The sequence below is a fragment of the Echiichthys vipera genome (assembly GCF_963691815.1).
Source record: "Echiichthys vipera genome assembly, chromosome: 14".
Lineage (NCBI taxonomy): Eukaryota > Metazoa > Chordata > Actinopteri > Perciformes > Trachinidae > Echiichthys > Echiichthys vipera.
In genome coordinates this window covers 22291357-22316505 of record NC_139839.1, presented here as the reverse complement: position 1 = coordinate 22316505, position 25149 = coordinate 22291357, and the positions used below count along the sequence as shown (strand labels likewise).

At 42.0% G+C, this 25149-nt stretch overlaps 1 protein-coding gene across 1 annotated transcript; it reads left to right on the top strand.

Moving 5' to 3' along the window:
* Nucleotides 1-376: 376 nt before the first annotated feature.
* Nucleotides 377-23300, top strand: mlxipl (MLX interacting protein like; the record flags this gene model as incomplete). Its single annotated transcript, XM_083927106.1, has 17 exons — nucleotides 377-708; nucleotides 2236-2342; nucleotides 2546-2628; nucleotides 3362-3451; nucleotides 4767-4808; nucleotides 10367-10541; nucleotides 12017-12097; nucleotides 15771-15922; nucleotides 16082-16697; nucleotides 16809-16882; nucleotides 17734-18025; nucleotides 19209-19324; nucleotides 19506-19628; nucleotides 19797-19924; nucleotides 21314-21437; nucleotides 22861-22990; nucleotides 23137-23300. 17 exons carry the CDS (start codon nucleotides 377-379, stop codon nucleotides 23298-23300), a joined length of 2829 nt encoding a protein of 942 aa, XP_083783232.1.
* Nucleotides 23301-25149: the final 1849 nt, after the last annotated feature.

The window sequence follows — 25149 nt, the reverse complement described above, 5'->3', positions numbered from 1 at the left end:
CTGTCTCATTTCTTTGATATGCTATACGAGTTTTTTGGGATGAATAATTTGATTTCAGCCAGTTATAATAATCCTGTTATTTCCTATTGGGCTTGGTCTATTAATAATTACCGTCTTCAGTGATTGGAGGTAAGAAGGACTTTACCACCACAGGAAGCTGACATGATAGTGTGCTCTTACACAACAGTTCACACACACACACACACACACACACACTGTCCAGAGCTGAGCTGTGGAGGGACACCGCTGTCTCACTGCCTTCGGGACATCTTGACTATCTGTGGAACACGGGGGAGGAGGAGGGAGAGGAGGGGGAGTCAGTTGAGGAGAAAGTTCACCGTCTGGCGGACAGTCAACACTCGGGTGATAATGCACCATGGCGGGGAAGGGCAGAGTTTGTTCAGCCGGACAGAGCCAGCTCCAGGACTCGTCGGACTCGGACTCGGAGGCTCGGCTGGCAGGTCCCGGACCGTCCGCCGGCCTCTTCCCCCGCACGCAGGTCATCCACAGCGGACACTTCATGGTGTCGTCCCCCCACAGCGACTCCGTGCCGCGCGGGAGGAGAAGCGGCGGACCTATGAGATATGACTTTGACACGGTGAACAGGACCTGGTGCCAGACGTACCGGTACGGCCCGCTGAGCTCCGGGAGCCTGAGCATCGACCCCACTCTGACCCGCCTGTTTGACTGCATGTCCCTGGCCTACAGGTGGGTCGCTCTAGTCAGGGGCAGGATGACGAACCCACCTCAGACCACTCCAGCTGTTTCATTAGCAGTTCCCCCCTATTAGTGTGGTAAAGAGCCACTCTGTTATTGCTCTTTTGTCAGTCAGCCTTGTTTTCATTTGCAGGAGCAGATGTGTAAATAAGCTGGTCAATTAGAAAGTGAGATCTTAGAAACCAGTCATTCTTAGCTAGTATTAGAAAGTACTAACTCATTAGGCCTAAATATTGAACCTGCGGACTATAACTGATATTCCCTCTGTCCCCCTGCAGTGATCTCCATCTGTAGGTCATAACTTTGTTCTTTAATGAGCCACAAACTGCCCACTGTGTAGGCTACACTAAGAACTCCTCACACCTCAAAATGTGTGAGTTCCAACAGGTTTCCCTTCTAAGTCTGATAGTTGGGTGGGGTTATAATGTGTGTGGATGTGGTGGAAGAGGGATTTTGCAGTCTCTTGTGCAACCGCTTGGAAAATCTTCGCCTAACGCTGGACTTTGATTCTCGTTGGCAGCACTGGAAAGATTACAGTGTAACTGAGGGAAAGGACAGAAGATCCTGAAATGATGCCGCTGGCTTACTTTACAACCCGCTTATTTTTAACACTGTTTTTCAGCCTATCATTTATTACACGCAGATGTGTTTGTTGTTGTTTTCGTTTTAGTGTTTTTTCCTGCAGGGTTCAAAGAACAAGCGTTTCTTTTCATTGAGTTTGTTTTCAGATTCCAAAGAAGTGTGTTTGAGAAAATATAAGTTTAGTCTTTCTTTTTCTTAACAAATTGTACAGAGGAATCGCCATCAACCTTTGGCCTAAAGAAGACCAGTGACTGTGTGCCAATTTGGTATTTTTCATAGTTTGTTGAAAGTTGCACAATAAAACCCTGAGCCAGAGGTTGTTACCAGTCAAACAGACAACAACACTGACATTTCTATGAAGGGCTTTTACATTAAGGACCTGAAGAACGTAGAAAATATGAACTCTTGTCAGTGCAATATGGAACATGTGTAGCGAGGAGACCACATTAGTGTAAAGTGCCGCTCTGCTGCACAGTATTTGTCATTAACCAGACTGGTTCCAGACTGGTTCCAGACTGGTTCTTCTCCTAATATGTTTTTTTCAGTAATATGCTGTCCCTGCTGTTCTGGGGTTTGTGACATGTTTTCACTCCATTAAAAGCATGTTGAAAATGATTCCCCAGGCTTCCTAGCAACTCCATGAGCACCTCACATTAGCAGGCCCCTTCCCAGCACTCAGCAGACTGAGGGACACTGAAAGAAAATGCAAACAGCCTGACAGTGTACTGGTGAATAAGCTGATTGGGCGCTATTAGTCAAAATCAGGACAGATTTCCAACAGGGGTGAGGCAGTGAGGCTACTGCACATTTTCCACTGTCCATTTTCTAGAATTCAGTCATTTCTGCATGTGCCCCCCTGTCATTATTGCATTGAACATTGCTCTTTTTCCATAAACAAGTTGCACAATTTTAGATTGATTGTTTCTCTGTTTGCAGTGGTAAGATAGTCTCTCCCAAGTGGAAGTCTTTTAAGGGTCTGCGGTTGCAGTGGAGAGATAAGATCCGTCTGAACAATGCCATCTGGAGAGCTTGGTTCATTCAGTGTGAGTCCACCACTCTTCACTCCTCTCTCTGCCGCCTTCATAATATGTTAGACAAGAGCCCAAAAGCGAAGAACAACCAAGTAGCAGAACATAAATGAGGAGTTGAACATGAAGACATCATAGTAAATAAATGTGTATTTGTTGTTTCTGTTCAAACAGCCAGAAACCTGTTGATGTTGTTGCTCTGTATCTGCTGTGTTTAGATGTGGAGAAGAGGAAGAACCCAGTGTGTGGGTTTGTCACACCGCTGGAGGGCTCAGAGGCCGATTCACATCGAAAGCCTGATGTGAGTGATTTGTCTCACAGAGGAATACATTCAACATACCGTCGAAGCACAAGCTGGCTCCTTTTTCAAATGATACCAAATTCAGGTCCCATATTGTAAAAAGTGAGGTTTTCATGTCCCGTTTGATGATGGTGCTATATAAATACTGTGCAACAAACAGAGAAATCCATACAGTCTGTATTCAGAAACTGCTCCTTTAAAGATATATTTTACCCATTTCAATCCAGGTTTGTGCCATGGCAATGTGGGCACTGTATTCAGATGAATGGTGTTTGGCCTGTCTCCGTAGAATGGAGCATTGGAGATGTGTCAAAATCTTCCAGCAGAGAGTGCATCATTAGGCAGATTTCGGCACATCTCTGATGCTCCTTTCCTCAGGGACTTCTGCTACGGAGACACTGTTCGTCTGAACACAATGCCCACATTGCCATGGCACAGAGCTGGATTAAAATGGGTAAAGTATCCCTTTAAATGGGTGGTCAGGACTTTTGAGTTTTGATTCCTGCATTACACACTGATGAGGTATGGCACCTAAGGGTCTACTCACACTTGGCATTTGTACCGTGCCCAATCATGATTCACAAATTTAGGTCGTTTGACTAGTGTGAGTGCAACCGTGCCTAGGAAGCGCCATTTCCTGACCCTGGCCCGGTTGAGAGAGTTGGACTTCGGCACGATTGCACATGTACAAGCCCTGAGTCTTATGCTTTGTATTTCTGCATCATGTCAACAGGCAATTGTATTAGAGGGCAGCTACTGGAAGCGAAGAATAGAGGTGGTGATCAAGGAGTATCACAAGTGGAGGATTTACTATAAGAAGAGGGTGAGCAATCTTTTTTTTTAATACAGAACACATACACGTATCATCCCTTGTATATGTATTGTATATGTTTAGCCACGTGAGAAGCCTGGCTCTGTCGATGGAAACCTTGGTCTGTTGATTGGTCTAAACCGGGGGAAGGCAATTGGGGTCCTGGAGAGCCACTGTCCTGCATGTTTTAGGTTTCTCTCTGCTAACACACACCTGAGTCTAATGATTTGCTCGTTATCAAGCAGCTGATGCTTGTCACAGTTTTATTATTGTGAGACCCAGGACTGGAATTGCCCACACCCGGTCTAGACTAAAATATCTCAACAACTAATGTAGAGGCATTCATGGTCCCCAGAGGATGAATCCTACTGTCTTTAGAGTCTCCCTTACTTTTCTGCAAGACCCACGAGGAGGTTTATATTTGTGGTTCAGTTTGAAATAGCTTGACATTATTGGATAGATTTGTGCAAAATTTGCTTCATAAAGTCAAGGTCCCCAGAGGATCAATTCTAATGACTTAAATCCCCTTATGTTTCTTTTAGTACCAACAGCAGGTCCAAGTTCTGCTCCTAACAAATATCTCTACATCTACTTGGATGAGCACTAAGCTTTGTACAGATGTACATGTTTCCCAGTATCCTACTAACTTTGGTGATGAGGTTGATCTGTGCTTCTGAGTTAAATATTTCAAACATTAGGTAGGTAGGTAGGTAGGTAGATAGAAAACTTTAATGTCATCAAGAGGCAGTTTGGTTTACAGCACAGACACATAGAACCACAATTCACGGATACAGACGTTGATTCAGACATCTACAACACTGATATTCCGACACTTACATATACACATTAATACATATAATACAGTAAAACAAACAAGTGTTTGTGATTTTCCCTAAAGGCCTTGTGTGATAAATATATACTACTTCTGTTAGACTATTAGATAGATTTCCATTGCATTTGGTGCAGATATTCATTCAGGTCGCCCTCATGATGAATTGTTACATCAATGTTGTGGTAATCAATTCAATAATGTCAATATATTTCATTCTGAACCACAAACATCAACCTTCAGTGGCATCATCAGGTCTAAATTCTCATACTGTCCAATACCTTGGTTTATGAGCCAATACCTGCAAGAGCATTCCCATCAACCTCAGGTGTACTCAGGTGTCTTTAGTGCTAATTAGCAAATGTTAGCCTGTTAACATGATAAACTTAGATGGTGAGTGTGGCAAATAGGACTGTTAGCTACTAGCATGGCTGTAGACTCTTAATCTTGTTTATTACCAAATCATCAAACACACTGTTCTCTTATTTTCTCTTGCAGCTTCAGAAAAAGAAGGATGATATCCTGTCAATGCTACAAGAGGTATGACCTACTTTAAGTCCTGCTGTAATATTATGCTATCCCTTTTTGTTAGTTTTGGATGGGAACTAATGTAGACAAAAATGTGTTCTGACCCTTAAAAAGTGGCCGATTGACCGAGGCATCAGTGTTTGTGTTGTTGACCTACTAGTATTGTTTACTTTTGAATGCAGTGTCAGCTCAACATATGATCACCAAAGTCCTCCAAACAGCTATTCTTAGCACGCGGATTTAACCTCCCTCAGTGGACTCGGTTGACTAAATATGCCCATGACTGTGATTGTTGGCCTGCTTCAAAACACTGAAACCGGTCATAGTCCAGTCATAAATGACTGATGTGAGGCATCCCACCTTCGACTTAATGTATCCAAAACCAAGGACATGGTCCTTGATTTTAGAAAAAAAAAATCCAGACACAAGAAATCACACCAATTGAAGGTCAAACGGTCCAGTGTGTGCAATCTTATAAATACCTTGTCACGATAATAGATTAAAAATTCACATTTTAAATGAACTTTGAAGCTGCGTGTAAAAAACTGCATCAACGCTTCTTCTGTTCGGGGAAACTGAGTCGCTTTCACATTGAAAGTACATCACAACCTTGTTTTATCGTGCTTTTATTCAATCCGTTTTATTATTTTCAGTAGCAGCTTGTTTTGGAAACCTCACTTTGAAAAACAAAAGCTCACCAAACCAATAAGTGAAGCGGTCCAGCCGGCTGATTGGTGAGCCACATCTCAATGTGGAAACCTCATACACAAAACAGCTTCAGCGCATAACTGGTTCAGTTCCAACTTCTCCTCTCTGGGCGCAGGTTAACAGTCCCAATGTGTAGAACAGAAAGACACAAAATCAGTTTTATCCCTGCAGCCATTATACCGAGGCATAACTTTTAGCTATAATTTGCACAGGTGATTGTTTATTGCTGATTTTATTTATATACTCATTGCTGTATTCATTTCATTTACATTTTTATTGTATTTTCTCACACATTACCTTTTAACAACCTACACAAGCTTTTATATCTCAACATGATCTGGACCTGTAAGACCTTGATTTTTTAATATGCCATTTACTTTTCATGTCCACTGTCTAAAGTTGGATGACATGTGATATGTGCCCATATGTGCCTCTGTGTTTTTCCCATATGCGTGTATATGAACTTTACTGCAAACAAAATCTATCTCCGGGTACTAATAAGGTAACTTGACTTGAGAGGGAAAGTGATGATGAGAATAGAAAAAAACGTGCAAAACAACTTGCGTCATGGCCCAGCATTTGTAGGCAGTTGACACATATTGATTGCCAGCAATAACAATACCTCCCCTTCAACGTTTATGTTTATTCAAGGGAAGGAGCCGCAGAATTTAATGTCATTTAATCAAATCTGACCTACTTCCAGCAGCGCTTTGTAAAAGTTGAGCCCGGGAGGGGCAGCAAAGATGACAGTGACGTCACTGGCACAAACAAACAAAAGTAAATCAGCAGAGAGGAGAGGAAGGGAAAGAGAACGAGGGTACCTGGGGAAGCACCTCATTCATGAAAGGATTCACATGAGAACGTGACATGTGCCCTCTCAAGTAGGGTTGTCATGATACTAGAATTTCAAATTCGCTACCGATACCCAGGAAAATACTTGATACTCTAGAGTTCCCAAAAAAAAAGAAGGCAGAATTTTTAAAATTAAGATTAGAACAATACAAACAACATCAATAACAACACTTTAAACTGTCTGAAATGAAAACAAAAAAGAAAACACATAACTGTAGGCTGCGTATAAATATATGTTCAAACTCTCTTGTTTGTTTAATTGTGTTGTAGAGCTCAACACAATAAAACACAACATAAATGCTTCCATGAAGGAGGTTAAAAGTTGTTGTTAGTCAGGTTTCTCCACAGTGTAAACAGGGATCTGCTCCATGCTAATGTATTCAGCTACAGTACTGTTTATCTTCTGTGTTTCTGCTGACGCTGGCTCCATATTGTTTCTGATGAAATAGATTTGGTAAAGCAGCTGCCACTGTTTCTGTCTCGTTGCTGTTTGACACTTGTTATTGTGTCACCCTGTTAAATTACATTCTCTCAACGTTAGACGGGCAGGACTGATGATGTTAGCTGCTTAGCTCCGCAGTTAACGTTACTGTTTACTATTAGACGCGCGCACACAAACACACACACACACACACACACACACACACACACACACACACACACACACACACACACACACACACACACACACACGCAGTTCCTATTACACTTCTGCCCTTACTACAAGCCTGACCCAGAAGTCGTAAGTTCCCGATTTCCGATTACTAGTGAATGCAGCATAACCATTAGTTAATGACTGTCCATCGACAGAGCAACCGCTGTCAGCAGCGTCACTAATATGGTGGCGCATTTGGATTTAGACAGGGAATGTCGCCATGGCCAGACAGACGGGAATACTCGGCAACAAGTGCTTTCATTAGTGGATCTTATGATCAATCACCATTGTTTTAACTATTTGTAACTTAACAGACAGTTAACTGGATGCAAATTTTATGGATCCTATCTTTAAATCAGTTCACAAGAGCTCACTGAAGACACACATGGAGACGTATTCTGCTGCCAGGTGTGAACGGACATACTGAGAGCTGTCCCCTTGTGATCTGATCACTCAGGATGGATGTTAATACCAGGTCAGAACAGGCCCACTGGAAGCCCTTGTATGAACTCAGGTCAAAAATAATATCTGACTGGCTGTCTAGCCCAAACTGTTGATGTATTGTGCGGCACTTCAAAGGGCACATATCAGCATGAAGTTGACAGGTCAAAGATGACTAAACCAGGTTTTTATGCTCTGTGTTCCCAAAGCGTTATCTTGCCTTCATTTAACAGATTACATCAAGGGGCTGGGAAAAACACTTCAGTAAAACCCTAGGGTTTGTTTTTGTAAAGTCAGTGGTTATTTCATATATTTTATAACAGGTTCTCAGCTCTCAGAGCCTCAATATAAAATGTAATGGTCGATATAATTTTAGCCTCAGTTCCATTCTCCTCCCAAAATCTTTAACAATCTGATTTGTGCAGGGCTTCATATTCCCAGACAGACTCATATAACAATACTGTCAGTAGTATCAGATTCCTGCCAAGTTACCAAATCAAGTCATAAATAAAGGCAAAGGCAAGGAAGCTCTGCTCCAACAGGGCTGGATAAGCAGCCTGTACTTTAATTGAGATAGAATATTGCCATTGATTTTTAGACACACCGTGCAGTGTGACTGTAGGGGTGTTGGTCAGTTCATCTCTTTGGACCAGACTGAAATATCTTAAATTCCCCCTCCCCTCAACTCAAGAGTTTTTCTTCTCTTTCTGTCCTCTCAAATGTCTGACACTGACTATAGTGACTTGTATCAGAGCAAATTTTGTCCCTAGAGAGGTGTTTTCACATTCCTCTGCTGAAAGAGGAGAAGTAAACTTTATTGACACACATCTCCCTCTCTACTTCCGGTCTGTCCCTTATATGTTACCCTCCTAAATGTAAACACACACATATATTCCTAATACACTTTCTATTACACTTCTTACTACAAGCCTGACTCAGATGTTGGAAGTTCCCGATTTCTTATTACAGTTGGTCTTCACTATTTGACTACAGGGAGGGAAATACTCTCCAAAAAGTAGAAGTGCTTTCATTAGTGGGTCATATGATCAATCACCATTGTTTAAACTCACTCTTTTATAGATAGTATCCTAACAGACAATTAACTAGGTGAAAATATTACTATACCTTTAACTATTGGGTGGATTGCCATGGAATTTGCTTCAGATATTCAAAGTCCCCAGAGGATACACTCTAATGACTTTGGTGATCAACAGTCTTTTTTCCTCTTTTACCTTTATCCTCTAAATTTAAATTTGTCAAATTATGACATTTACTTGAACAACCATGCGACTCAAGGCATTAGGTCCAATTTTTCCCAAAACATTAAATAAATAAAGTTAAGGCAAGTGACTTTTTTTCCCACCCAGGTACTGCAGTCCTACATGCAGTATATCTGGTATTTATCGAGAAAAGACAAGGTATTAGTACCTGTCTATTGGGGACATTTAAAATATTTCCCTCCCTGTCACTTGTACACTGAGAAATACTGACAGCCAGCCTACAAAGTAATCATAAAATGAAGCATATTTATTTCTAATCTCTTCTCAATCAAAATAACAACGTTTTAATTTTTGCAATCGTGTTCATTTGTGATATCTATTGGTATGAGGCTAATGTTAGCCAGTTATGGAGTTGAGAGGGAACAGACTGAATCAGGCTAACGTTAGCTAACATCAGCATGGAATATTTTTATACTTATGTTTTGAACTGAAAAAATGTACACAGAGAAGTCATTTGAGTCATCATGTCTCAAGTTGAGTCCCAAGTCTTTAACTTCCAAGTCCGAGTCTCATAGTCTCATAGTCTCACAGTCTCACAGAGTCACTAGCAGCAGAGTCTTGATGTATGTGTCCCTGTCCTATGCTCTGTATATGTGAAAGGAAATAGCTTAACTCAAGACAAAAGGAAGTGGTGCTTGCCATTCAAAATCTCACTTCATCTCTGTTTATGTAATTTAGTTTAATCATTTTCTGCTCATTTCATTTATTTTCTAATCGTCTCACTTCATCTTCAAAAATGTAAATAATGTTCTGTGGAAGTGATGGATGCATGTATATTTATTTATCGAGTCAGAGGCAGCAGCGCTTTGAGTTAACGGGACTCAGGTCTTCCTGTTTGAATGCACGTGAGTGGTGCTGCCAGAATTAGGTCAGGGACAAAAGGCTGCTGCTCTTATTCAAACGTGAGACATCAAAAAAAAGAAATGAACAAAGCCAACATAATGACAACCTGTAAGGGCCTAGTGGTTTTCTGCTTTTTCATCACACACACACATGCATATGCATACAACAATCTTACCTTACTCGCACACACTTATCCCTCAAAGAAAACAAATTGAGAGGTAAATTAACAAATTATAAGGGGGAATGTCGTGTGCTTCGACGCAATCAAAACAGTTTCCGGTTCGGTCTGGGCTTCCCTATAAATGTGGCGTCAGACTTGGAAGTGGAGGATAAAGACAAGAAGAGGGTGAAGCAAACAGCTCAAACAGAGGGAAAGGACTAGTCTGGAGCTTCATTTTCTGTGAGTGTTTTACTGGGATTTAAGAAAGAGAATGGGAAATTGGGAAATCTTGGCATGACGTGTCTGAAACTAGATGTGATGGTGGAGGACATGCAGCCGCTATGTCTTTTTTGTGTAAGTGGATGTAAATCGTCTTCTAGTGAGCTGTTTTATTATAAGAGTAAATGGGTCCACTAATTTTTGCATGTGACTAACTTAAGCTTATTGAAGGAGTATCAAAGGATATTATATATTACATATTATATTACCCTTTTCAATTTTTCCATACAATACGAAATGCTGGACAGAACCAAACCCATGGAAGCGTCACTCTGCCTTTTCAGTCCTATTCGTAGGGAGCCCTCTAATGGAAAGATCAGGGAATGACTTGTCTCTGACTGATGTGCTCCAGGGTCAGATCTGCCAGGCCAAGCTGGAGAAATGGTCCAATCAGATGTACCAGGAGCCTGAGGCTGCGCCAGGGGAGGTCCACATGTTTGACCTGGACTGCCTTCTGTCCGACATATCCGACACCCTGTTCACCATGACCCAGAAGCCATGTCCCTGGGCCAGCGGCCGACACGACAGTGAGTAGTCAGCAGTGGCTTTCAGCTGTGATTTTGCACTGGTCTCACATCAGTTTCAAATAAGTGTTTAAAAATGGATAATTAGGGGCCTGTGAGCTGTATAACAACATTAAAAACATCTTTAGTTTAATTGTGCATTTACTGTATCATTCAAATGCATCATTTGGATGAAAATAAATTCCCAGGTTTACTTTGTTTCAGGACAGACTTATGGATAGATCAAGTACGTATGTATATGATAATGTAATGTATTTAAGGTTAGTTAAATGTTAGGCATTGAAAACCTTTTTGCTCAATCTTACTCTGAGTCATACTGTATAAAATATGGATGTAGTCTCTGTGACCTTGCCCATAGGCTTCCAAAGAGCCAAAACAAAGCTCAAAGTGGGCGGCTTCTTCTGGCTCTTGCCTTTGCCATCTTGGCAGTGCCTGACTCCTTATCCGAAGATGGGCAAAGAGGTGAAGCGTGATGAATGAAGCCTGCAGTGTATGTTCACTGACTGTGACAGCACCCACCTGCCACTCAAAGCGGCCCTGCTCTTTATTATGCAGAAGTTTAAGGCTTGAAAGAATTTAAACTGGGCATTGGGCTTCTTTTTTCCAGCCTGTCTGTGTCCAATATGTGACAAAATCTTCCCACCAGCACCTCAAAAGCTCACCGATCAACAGAAGAGTTGTTCAGTACATCTGCACATACATTTTTGATGGACAGAGCCAAGCTAGCGGTTTTGTTCCAGACTTTATGCTATGCTAAGCTAAGCTAACTGGCTGCTGGCTGTAGCCTTGAATCGGCAAGAAAGCCAAAAAGTACATTTCAATTAGGAGAGACTTAACTCAGAGTGTACAATTTATTACAAAATGCATGATATGAGAGAGGGCGGCATGGTGGAGTGGTGGTTAGCACTGTCGTCTGACAGCAAGAGGGTTCCTGGTTCGGATTCCAGCTGGGGCCCTTCTGTGTGGAGTTTGCATGTACTCCCCGTGTCTGCTTGGGTTTTCTCCAGGTTCTCCGGTTTAATTGATGACTCTAAATTGCCCGTAGGTGTGAATGTGAGTGTGGATGGTTGTCTGTCTCTGTTTGTCGCTATGTGCCCTGTGATAGACTGGGGTCCTGTCCAGGTTGAACCCCTCACGTGAGCTGGGATCTGCTCCAGCCCCCCCGCGACCCGTTAGGGACAAGCGGTTGAAGATGGATGGATGGTGATATGAGAGAAGTTGAAAAGTCTTTGGTGATTTGAAGAGTCGTTGGCAATTCAACCTGTTATTTTAATAGACTTTTTTTTTTCAGGGGATTTAATATTGTGTGCCATTGCCACAGTTTTCTCAGACGATGGGTCAGCAAGTCCCCCAAAGGAACCCACCCTACAAAAAGGAAATTCCCTATGATGAAAGAAACTATCCACAATAAGGCAGACACACTGACAGATGGACACATTTCTCTCTCATGTCTGATATTATGTTATCTTCCTCCACAGTGTACACGAGCAATGCTGATATAATCCAGCCAGGACTGACTCCACTGCAGCCCAACCTGGACGATTTCATGGATATACCAGGTATGTAGGTCTGTCTGTCTGTCCGTAGGACCTTCACATGTTGTCACAGAATGGCAGCAGATCCATTTCCCCCATTGATTTTGCTTAATAGTATCATTCCAATTTCAGCTGTTTGTTTTTGTCCAACATTAATTGATTAATTCCTTCATTCAGTGATATTATGGTACATGTGAGCTTAATTTAGGGCGGGAAACTATGTTTGACAGCTGATAGAATATGTCTGAACCGATCCTGATAAGAGGTACCATAGTTTTAATATCATTAATCATTAACTTTCCAGAGTTTAGTGTATTCACCCCTGACAAGCCTCAATCCAAGGCACTCATCCCAAAGTCTAAATAGAATAATGTATTTCAGTATTAAGTCTTTAAATCTGAATCGGCTCTTGAGTAACACTCCTTTCTATGTGCTGTGTCTGCAGTATATTATTTGTTCCTTAGATGTTAAAGAGAGGTCAAAAGCAGGGTTGAGCCATGAGCATGAGGAAGTGGAAGAGGATGTATTTAACCTCGACCCCTGGCTCTGAGAGACCAGGGGATAAAGGGACGGACTTGGACATGATGTACTATTGTCTTAGGTTAAACACTAGATTTTTAATTAAAGGCTATAATCAATATGCTCAAAATAACAATAGATCACACGAATAGGTGTAATTTGAAAGAGGTAGGTCGTAGTGAAGAACCAGAGAATTATGCAGTCCCAGTAAGCCTCTTAAGGCCTTTACACACCAAGTCCGTATATTTCCTGTTTATTTAAGTGGTCATTCGGTAAAAATCGTTAGTTCGCTGAGTTCAATGTGTTTTATTTTTCTATCTGTTGGAAAATTTGCGATCCTCTCACCTCTACATTCCCAGCCACAACACCTTCTGAGTCTGTGTGTGTGTGTGTGTGTGTGTGTGTGTGTGTGTGTGTGTGTGTGTGTGTGATCATGGCCGAATGTGCTCTTGGAGACACCTTCTGTAGAGGGAACTAACATAGGTGGTTTTGAGTATTTTGTTAGGTGCAGTCTGCCTGTGGCCGGATTTTTACCCCCCAATGACTAGGTACATAGGGAGGTGGCTTGACCTGGACGCAGACTCTGATAAACCCACTGTACACTACCTGCTCAGCATCAAACAGCAGACAGACACAATTGTGGACTAGCTGGTGAATAAAGCAAAGCATTTAGCAGCTAAAGAACAGGATTTCCATATATTTTCACATCGTAGCGTGTTACTGCTCCTGTATGTCATAGTGAAACACCATTGGTTGGACTTTGCATGTGTGTTCTTATGTACAACACAGTCAAAACGGTATCCTCTCATAGAAAAAGAGCTCCATAGTGCTGCCAAATGTCAAAAACTCAACATGGAACCTTAACAATGTGATACCATGTCTCGTTTCCACTGCCCGAAAGCCTGTTTTCTTGCCACTTGTTGTCATTGGGCAAAAATTCCATAATAACCTTTCAGCATATTGTAATTCAAGTAGTCTGAGAAAAAAATTGGCTCTGTTTTCAGGCGTTATAAAATGTGGCTCGTGTTGGGAGACTTTGGCCAATCACAGCTAATTTCAGAGAGCGAGCGTTCCTGTTGTCTGTTCTACAAATACACGTCCCTTTGGGCAGTGAAAGCCTGATTCAGTGTTGGAGAAGCCTGCAGAGAAAGTTGCTATTCAAGCATTGGTAACGACTGCCTACGCTGCAAAGCAACCCAAAAATAAGAAGACAGAAATTATAAAAGTCTAAAAGAGAGTAAACGCATTAAAATAATATAAAGTGTTGATATTGGTGAAGTGTTTCAGAGATGGTAAAAAAATGTTTCTAATAGTTTAAACTTCTTCTAATTCAAGTTCATGTGTATGTGGCTAGTTAGAACCTTGAATCAATGACTGCCATCCGTACAGTTTAGTCTTTGATATATATTTTTTTTTCCTAGGATGGCGAAGTCATGACCTGCCCTACTCTGCCTCTGATTGGTTTTGTCCTGATATTCTTACCCTAACCCTAACCAATCTCACTCCTCATGTGTAAACCTAACCAACCCAGGTGTAGTAGGGCAGGTCATGACTTTGCCATCTTAGGAAAAAGAAAAGAAAAAATGACCAAATCGGAATATGTTTTGGTGCGAAGTAACACTGACCTCTTGATCCTTTTTATGAGAGATTACATGAGAATGATGAGTCCCTTAGAGTGTGAGAGGCAGAGAGGCTTTTATGCCCAGAGCTGCTTGCCAAACATCTACCCTGCAGGGAGACACAGCAAGCAGGTCGGGTTTTAGTTCCTTGCTCAGGGGCACAATGGCTGTGGTTGTTTTGGCCTTTGTGTTACTTTCAGTGAAGCGATCCAGCAGCCCCGTGGCTACAAGTCAGCCTTTGTAACCCACAGACAACCTGCTGCCCACTGCTGTGATATGTATGTCTGTGTGTGTGTGTGTGTGTGTGTGTGTGTGTGTGTGTGTGTGTGTGTGTGTGTGTGTGTGTGTGTGTGTGTGTTTGTGTGTGTTTGTGTGTGTTTGTGTGTGTGTGTGTGTGTGTGTGTGTGTGTGTGTGTGTGTGTGTGTGTGTGTGTGTGTGTGTGTGTGTGTGTTGCTGTTTGTTCTCACAGCATTGGCAGAGTCCTGAGGGATCAGCTGTCTGCCTCTCTTTTGGTCACAAGATCCAGGGAGCTAGTTGGTGTCTGTCAGAGCGACACAGCCATGACTTGAGTTTGTGCCTATCTTAAACGGAAATAGAGATAATCGTTTGTATCATGCTGGATTCTGAGAACTGTACGTGTTAATGGTAGCTCCAACAACTGATGCAAAGTAAGCTCATTTTTGTCTCCTCAACTGGTCCGAACCTGATTTGAATCAGGTGCTGTGAGATGTGAAGTAAATCACAGATGGCAGCTTGGCACATTCAGTTACCGGTGTGGCTCCAGGAATATGTGAGCTGGCAGATAGGAAGCAGATAAGGCGCTTCACTGCATTTTGGATGGTGACTCGTTTGATGTGTTGGCTCTTTGCTTTTATTTTCTGTTCTGCTGTTTGAATATCTACAACGTGATATCAAACTGCAGACTCACAATAAAAATATAGGGCTACATTAAGCCATATCTGTTAAAGAATGAAAGCATTTGTGTGTGTGGTGTCATGTCTTTTTAAGGTGGCAAAACCTGGACCTTTGGTCTCGAAAAAAAAACAACAAAAGACACAATTAGCCTTTGGATCTAATGTTCAAGCATCATTTTGGCAGTTTAGTATTTCCATTAGAACTCAGCTATGCATACCAGATACACTCACTTAGATGACTGCATAAAAGAAAAGTAGACACAGACTTTAGTTACTGGCCAGATGCCCGTGGAGGTGACCACACAGTAGATTACACAACTTCAGTGGTAAAGTAGTAGTAAATGTGGACATATTCTGTACAATGTGACAGTTTTCTTGGCGTGTGTTTGTTGAATTTTTTGTCATAACTTCTTCCAGCACTGTGTGTAGACTGAGGTGGCTGCATGCGTTGTGTTGTTAAGATTTTGCAGTTAATTTAACAGGAAAAAGGCACTTTAAAGGATTATTGTGTTGGCTCAAACGCTAGGATTCCAGGTTTTCACACCATCATGAGAATATGTGAAATTTTCTGGAACAATTTTGTTCCACCTCAATGCTCAGTTTCTTTATACCGGACAGTGTGCGTCTGTTTCGTTGTTTTTCAGATATCTTTATGAACTACCGGGGCCAGCCCATTGAGCAGACTGGTTTTGCTGACTGTGGCTATTTTGAGAGCTCACCCAGCACAGCGTTTGCCCAGCTTCCCTCCCCTGTGGTAACAGCTCCTCCGCTACTTATCGACACCCAGCTGGCTCAGGTACTGCCAGTGTAAACAACTCCTCCTGCTCCTCCTCCTCCTCCTCCTCCTCCTCCTCCTCCTCCTGCTTGTAAAATGTATTGCTGCAGAATTACTTCATTATCAAACTAATAGTGCTATTAATGAATCAGTAAAATAGATTGAATCTTTCTTTTCTAGCCCAGTCTATCATCTGACAATTTGCCTCAGCCCTCCCCCTCATCCAATACCCGGCCAGACCAGACCAGGCCGGGTCAGGATTGTGGTGAATACCAAACATCTAGCATCATGTCAGGCGCCATGCCCTACGGACAGCAGTCATACCCATATCCACCTGCTCCTATAGCATTCACCACCGGCGTTGAGCAGCCGGCCTCTTCAAGTATCCCTTTTCTGTACCCACTGCCATGCCACAAGTTTGGTTACTACACAACAACCAGCGTGACCCCCACTGTCATCACTCACACTGCCTCCACCATGGGGGCCCAGGGCTCTGTGCACCAGGCTCATGGCTACCCTCACACAGGGGAAACATACCCCCAGACTCCCTGCCACTCTCTCAGTTACCCGACCACCGTGTCTTACCCGGTCCACGCAGCGATGCCCTCAGTCACCGCGGCCCACTGCTTCTCAGTCCCGGAGCAGGTGGCTGTTACAGCGGTCAGAGGGAAGCACAAGCAAAAGACAGGAGGAGTCAGGACTGTGGGTCCAGCTGTGACTCTGTGTGGCCCCCCGTGCACTGAGCCCACACCCACTAGCTGCCTGGCTAAGCTGCTCTCCTCCAGCGCCCACGACCGTGAGTCAGTTCTGTCCCTTGTTCTGTCTTTAATAAGTTATTTTTGAAAAAAAATAGTGGGATGTTTCTGTCAGAATAAAAGGATCTATATATTGTTTTTTTTGCTTTCAGGGAAGACATCACTAGGATTTGACACTACTCTAGTGACAGCCAAAGGTCAGAGGTCATCATCTCCCAGCTCCTCGGTAAGCCTGTCCTTTAGTATTTCAAGAGTAGTGTTCATTTGTGTTGATTACACAATCAGGAAATGCAAAAACAGCACATTGCGGTTTTTACAGGGAATTTGTGTGCCAAAGTTTCATGCCGTTTCAATTGCATTAATTAGTGAGCATTAGAAGTGCCGGTAGATGGGTTGTTATCTTCAGACAAAGCTAGGCTAGCTTCTTCCCCTTGTCTCTGCTCTTAATGCTGAACTGAAGTTAACTGGCTGCTAATTTCAATAAAAAGATTCTGCATATATCCTTTGCATGATCCTTTTTAGCAGCTTTTTAAAAATGGATCTGCATTCATATGGGGACATCAGTTTGAAGAGATGATCTGAAATGATCAAGTTTCTAATAGAACTGTAAACATGTTTCATGTGTGCATTAGAGAAAGTGACACATTACTTCTGTTTCGGAACTCAGCTGTAGATCCAGTTAAATATCATAAGTATTCAATGTCGGATCAGTGTTGGTAGTAAATGTTCTATTGCTCCTAAAATCCCAAATAAGTCTATTTGGATTTCTGTTATTACAGTTTTAGAACGGTTTGTTCATGAAAGGCCTAAAGGGGATTTATATGTTAGGCTTATATGTAGAGGCACCTTCATCAAATGTGCAGGTCCAGTTTGTGGCAAAGGGAAGGGTTATCAATTAAAAAGGTTTCAATGTAATGGGTTTTAAAGAGTCAGAAGAAAAACTCAAGTATTTCTAGGGGAAAATGATTTAAAGTAGTTCTTTATAATACTCACTTCTGGTTAACTTATCTAACATCATCTTTAGGAAAAAAATAAAAAAGGCGTAAGTCTAAGTACAGATTGTGTGTTGTTTAGCAGTCAAGCAGCAGCACGCATGTTGGGGGAGCTTCATCGCAGGTGCAACATGGAGCTGGTTGGCCTGCAGGGATCCCAGTGTTGACACCTCTGCACAGCCAGAGTGCTACCTTGGGTCACAGCGGACCCCACGCCAGCACTTCCAGGAGCTCGGCGGTGTCTACCCTGCTAACCCACAGCTCCACACACAGCTCCACCCACAGCTCCACACAAAGCGGCACAGCCCTCCTCATTCCCAAGACCGAGAAACTATCTCCTGTCCAGCTCTACGGCACGGACAGGAGCAGCCTAACAGGTAGGACCTCAATGCTCCAAAACACTAAAGGATAACAACATTTTGCTTTTCCCAAATTATATTGCAAATATATTTATTACAAACAATGAGGGATCACATCTTCATAGATGAAGGTGCAGTAAGAGAATATGCAGTTGCAAAAAAGCCTAATGTGCAGCACATTAACAGGTGTGTTTTTGTTACCCCAAATAGTTCCAACAATTAGACTCTGTAGAGATAATGATGATTCATTTTTGAAATTCATGAATCTGCAACCAATAAAATAAAAAAGACACACATTTTTTTAATGAATGGGTCATTGGTCTCAATGGTCTTAGTTGTTACTTTCTACTACAGCTGTCAAAAATAGAACTGAATACATACAGTAAATAAGTTATATTGTTTGTTAATCATTCAAATGGAGGTAAAAAGAAACATAAATCGTTGTACTTTTCATTTAACCTCCAATCAGTTGGGATTTCCTTTATCACCAATCAATTAATAAGCTAAATTAAAAATGAATTCATGCTCCTCTGGACATGATGAATGTGCACATCTAAAGAAAACTGCAAAAGTGGTGAGGGACATGGGGAATACGTGTAGCTAAATGATGAAATGCCAGCCAAGACCAAGCAATCTGGAAAATGAAGGAGTTGAAAAATACAACAAGCTAGTAAAAGAAATAAACAGTAAAAGGTAAAAAAGAAGAAGGTTTTTATTTGTACCAACTAAATGGAGGTTTAAGTCAAAGTATATTATATAGCTGCTATTTATTTTTAATATCACCATTTTAATAATCTAACTGACAATATTCTATATTATGTATTCAGTTACATTTTTGACTTGTCTGATAGCCTTTTACGGCATTTTTTCAGTTCTGGGGTTCCACAAGTAGCACACAGCTACTTAATTAATTGAATTAATTTGTCCCAACAGGATGTGGATGATTTTGGTTTCTTATTTATGTTCTCATCAATCGTAGGTGAAATTAATCTTGCTTGTTGTAAGAATCTAAACTACAACCAAAGTATGCCAGCATCTGCAGCCATTGCTAACTGTATAACATTGTAATTTAAATCACATCATTTACATGTAGAGAGTTTGCGGTGCATATGAGTACATGGTGTAGATTAACAATTTGCTCATAGGCACAAGTCATTTCCCTACATTTTTAATAAGACATTGTTAATTTTCTTTCTTTAAGTGAATTTTCCAGGACATCCAGGACAAACGTCACCACCAAACCCTTTAGATAAAGCCTCCAACCTCGAGTCCCCTCACTCATGCTTCTTAGGACACGGAAAGATAGAATCAAATAAGGTAGGACGCACTGTCTCATATAATCTACATATATTTATGTTTTCATATAGTACAGCATAGCATTGAATCTTTGCAAAATAAGTGCTAAAAGAGTGAACAGGATACCGATTATTGGCCCAGAATGTCAATCTGGGTGTGAAGTGTGATGTGCATGTTTATATGCTGAGAATGTTATCTGCAGCACACAGAGACCAGGAGGATAACTCACATCTCAGCTGAACAGAAGAGGCGCTTCAACATCAAACTGGGTTTTGACACGTTACATAACCTTGTGACAACGCTCAGTTCTCAGCCAAGCATCAAGGTACTGTGAAAAGAAATAGATGCTGAGTAGAAGTTGAGTCGATTCCCAGTTCACCTCGAAAACAATGTGAAAATGTAAATAGAGCGAAATAAGCAACAGCATTTATATTGAGTGTTTGTGTAATGGCGTACTGCTGACATGTGGTAATCCCTCTGTCTGCTGGCACAGATCAGCAAAGCCACCACACTGCAGAAGACTGCCGAGTACATCAGTAAGATGCAGCAGGAGAGAGCTCAGCTACACGAGGAGGCTCAGAGACTCAGAGAGGAGATCCAACTCCTGAACTCTGCCATCAAGTGAGACTTTCAGCCATGCTTGACTTCCAGTGTGTGTGTGTGTGTGTGTGTGTGTGTGTGTGTGTGTGTGTGTGTGTGTGTGTGTGTGTGTGTGTATTTGGCCTTTATGACTGCAGAAACTTTCGCACAGGGACTAGAAACCTTTAAATGAACTCATTGTGTTTCAAAATTCTAAATTAAGTTCAGGGGACATTTTACCCGCCAAAAGTCCCTGATCGGTAGCCTCGCGAGACCATCCCTGATCTTGCGAGCTCCATTGTATTTTACTCACAGATCAGTCTGGTAACTTGCAGCAGAGAAACTTTGGAGAAGTTTGCCTAAGCAAGCTGCTAGCTAACACTTTTTTCTCCTCCTTTCATCCTTCTGTTGGAACATGGACCGGGCACCTGAAATTTTGTCATTTATCCATAAACTCACGTTACACAAACAGCAAAAATCTTTGTTTTTTACATTTGCATCGACGCTCTGTTAGCACGTCATACGCTTCGTTGATCTGATGATTTATCCAATCAGCAACCAGTATTTCCACCTCTTCCTAAAAGAGCTTCATCCAAGAGTTCCCAGATGGAAATGCAGAGCAAATGCGAATTATGCGAATCAATCCATCTGGCGGAGTCAGGTTATCTGACCGAAGGGTAGGAGTTTTTGAAAGTACAGGAAGGTGGGGCTTGCACACAGCACTGCTCTATCCACTCTACTGCTTCATTCATTATAGAAGAAAGTCCCCTAGTATCAGTTTACATCCACTGACTTTTTTAGATTTAATTTAAAGTATATGTCTGACTATATGCATGAGTATATGTCGCGGGTACAAGTGGCTGAAATGTGTTTTCTCAGGAGGGGGGCTGGAGTCTCCCTTAGAGATAGGGTGAGAAGTTCAGCCATCCGTGAGGAACTCGGAGTAGAGCCACTGCTCCTTAGCCTTGAAATGAGCCTGTTGTGGTGGTTCGGGCATCTAGTAAGGATGCCCCCTAGGCGCCTCGCTAGGGAGGTGTTCCAGGCACGTCCAGCTGGGAGGAGGCCTCGGGGAAGACCCAGGACCGGGTGGAGAGGTTAAATCTGCACACTGGCCTGGGAATGCCTCGGGGTCTCCTGCTAGAGCTGCTGCCCCCGCGACCCAATCCTGGATAAGCGGTTGAAGATGAGATGAGATGAGATGAGATATATGTCTGACTGGATTTTGTACCTTCACCACCTCCATTGGAAGAGCATTAGGAAGGGATCTCTTAATGGCTAGTATGAACAGTACAGATGATTACAGCAAGCACGTTTATTTTAGACGGACTAAAAAAAATTGACTCCATCCTTTAATATCACACACTGGTCTTTCCCTGCGAATATTAAGATGCACTGCACTACTTTGTTGACTCAGCGTGTCTCTTTACGCAGTTCGTGCCAGCAGCAGCTGCCAGCCACTGGTGTGCCCATCACACGGCAGCGATTTGACCACATGAGGCAGAAGTTCCGAGAGTACGTCCAGGCACAGACGCTGCAAAACTGGAAGTTCTGGATAGTATCCTTTTAAATGCAAATCAGCCAGAGGCTAATTAAAAACATCGCACCGACACAAACACTACTTATAGAATATATTCCAGTGTTGAGTACTCATTGAAAGCAGTTTTATTACTGTGTGGGGTTGTTATGTGTCACTATTTTGGAGGAATATCACATTTTGTTTTACTCCTTCAACCTTTTTCTTTGAATCCAAATCAACTAATAACACCAAGCATTATGCCAACCTACAGAGAAGCATATTGTTTTTAAAGTCCGTCAGGGAAAATTGGGAACAAACCCTGGTCCTCAAACAGATCTAAGTAAGTGGATGTAGTCTTAATTCATGCAGTACAATTTTTATCTGGGTCGTCTCAGTTTAATCAGGCAGAATAAATGCCTGTGTGTTGCAAAGGCCAGTTGCATTAAAAAAAAAAAGTCATATTAATCCTTAACTCTTTCCTAATGATCACACACTCCCTTACTGCTGCCCTTATCTTGCAGGCAAGATAAGAAGATTAGATTAGCATTTTAGCATCTTTGTGTGTTGCACAAAAACACCTTGCGGGTGTTTTCCTTCCATGAATAAAACATCCCTCGAGAGATTGTGCATTTATCTAACTGCTGATATAATGAATTAAAAACATACACTTCTCTTTACATAGAGACAAGAAGAAGCATTTGCCCAGTGTTCCTGCTAATTTACTTGCTTCTCTATAGACAGCGCTTTTCAACAATGAGACTTGTATGACTTTTTTGTTTTTTGTCAACCATTACACTAGTTTGACGGCGCTTCCAAAACACTGAGCTATTCACATGCAGTGTAATGACTGAAGGTACCACTAATGAATAAGTCTGGTGATATTGTATTTTTGTTATTGTGAACAAATCCCATGGAAAGACCCAAACCAACAATAAGTTGATGCCACTAAGCGTGATATATTTTATCCCTCCATTGTTAAAAACATATCAACACACATCAATGAGCCACGCTGCTACATAGGATGACATGTTCCTTCATTAGCTTATTTTGAGTCAAACGCTGTAAAATATTCTGTAAATACTCCCTAGTTAATTTATCTGCGGCTGAAAATAGTCCCCCAGCAGATTCAATATGTACTGCTATTTGAGTGATATTTGCTAAATATTACAGCTGTTATGAAACTATATTTAGGACTTGTAGTTGAACCCTTTGGGTTTGGGACTGAGCATAGGGAATTTGGAACATATTGAAAGACGACCGACACATAGTTGGCTTTGTTCTTTCTTGAGAATTTGTTGACAACTAGGAAACTAGAAAATAGCCCCAGCCTGTAAACACTATAGAGCACCGTGCTGTGGAGATCATTTGAGACACTATGTGATGTTTAATATCAGTAATGTTAGGAAAGCAAGAACTCTTGTGTGTCACATTTGAACGACTTCTTTGCTCAACTCAGTGTCAGTTCAGCATCATCATCGAACCGCTGTTTGAGTCCTATAATGGAATGGTGTCCACTGCCAGTGTGGAGGACCTGTGTCGGTCCACTCTGTCCTGGCTGGACCAACACTGTTCCCTGCCTGCCCTAAGACCCAGTGAGTGCCGCACAACTGGGTCCTCAAAGCAGATCTAAACCCATATTCTTACAGTAAATACTCATTGTTTGATAGTATTGCTATCACTCCCGTTTATACCTTCATCTTCTTCTGTAATCTGTGTTTTTCTCTGCGTGCACCCTCAGTGGTTCTCAGATCACTCCGTCTCCTGAGTACCACCACAGCAATCCTTACAGACCCCAGCCTACTGCCGGAGCAGGCCACCCTCGCCGTCACCCAGGACGACCCCGCTGCTGCCCTGGACCACTCCTTACAGCACACCACTCAGGACAATTTACACGGCATGTGAGCGTGGAGAACAGACTCAGTGGAACAGTGGAAAGTGAAGGGCAATCCACCACAACGCACAGGAACACAAGTCCTGGACGAGGAGAGCCTGCGGGTGGAACAGACACTCATCTCCAAGACTTTTAGGAGTGCATAATACATTCCAATAAAACTCACCAGCTGCAAAAAGAATGTATTTACACCCAAAAACCATAAGAACTATTTGTGATCTATGCTCAAATTCTGATAAAAGCATAACATACTTGTACTTTACATTTGTAATTATTTCTCAGCCTCAAAATCAGAAGTTCAGATGAGTGGAAGGAGATGTCAGACACTGACACTGTGAATAGCTTCATTTTCTGGTTAAATCATTTGGTAACATCGGTTGACGACTGCATTTACTCTCAATTCCTTTCACATCTCAGGTTATCTTTTCTGCGTATAATTCACTATGGGCTTCAATTACTACTTCAATTTATTACAATATGTCTAACTTCCCCTCACACTTAGGTTACACTGTATTAGGCATCACACACCAGTGCCAGTATTAAGAGAAAATGAATAGCTTTAGCGTTTCTGGAATATTAATTTTAGTGGATTTCAAAGTGGAGTTTGCGCGCCTCCGGGGCTCCATGATGGGGGTCCAGAGGCTGAAAGATGAAAAGAAAATGAAAGATAGTGACATTATATTCTTACTGGCTTATTATGTCATTATTTCAGAATGTGAAAGGATGTCTGCTTTCATTAGCAGTATTAAGGTAGCCTAAACCAGTGGTTCTCAGCCTTGGTACATGACGTACCACCTCCAATGTTATAATACAGCAGCGTAGGTCTACACTATCTAGCTACTGACAGGAAGCTTTAGTCCTACTCAGAGGATTATTTAGTAGTGACTGTCTTCAGCCACAGCTACGGTGTTCGAAGGGGTAACTCATGAATGTGACTATGTAACAGGCTTATATTGAAACAAAAATATTACAGGAAATGCTAAACATATTTTAAATTACATTTCAAGAATCTTAAGTCTAAATGTTTTCTTAGTATCATATTAAATTAGTAATTAATGTTTCCTTTTCTTCTTTTTTTTTTAATTTTGGAGATCCCTTCAAATAGCACTAGAGAGAGTTTGAGTACAAGTGCCACAGTTTGAGAACCAGTGGCCTAAACCATAACATGAAGCTTCTTCTCTTTGAACCAGGGCAAACGTTCACTAAACCCTGAATAGTGCCAAAAGGCCATGCGACTACTACAATTGAATTATATAAATACATACAAATAATGATTCAATAAATGGTTTGCAACACAATCTTCCACACTTGAGGCACACAACAGGAGTTGATAGAAGGATATTTTCTTTTTGGACTGGTCACAGTAGAAAAGAACAGGTCAAATTAGCATGACTCTTGTATTCAAGTGTCCCAGTGAGGACGGCAGAGTGACAGTAAGCCCCCATGATACCAACACTGTAGCTAAATGGAATTCAGCCATCATGAACTTCATTACTCACACCTGTGCTTTCACTACTGACACATCTGCCAAAGAAGCCTGAGGACACTGCACCTTCTATATGGACCTGTATACATGCAAGTAATGGAGAGATGTCAGAGCGAGGGGGCTGCCAATGACTCAGTGCCCCGAGCAGTTGGGGATTCGGTGCCTTGCTCAACAGCACCTCGGCAGTGCCCAGGAGATGAACTGGCACCTCTCCAGCCACCGGTCCACACTCCATTCATGGTCCACACAGGGAATCGAACTTGCGACCCTCCGGTTCCCAGCCGAGTCACCTACCCCACCGTGGCCCATGCTTAGGACAAATGTGTCCACACAGGAAATGAGGGTGTTTCTACGCTAGGTGACGCTATCCCAGT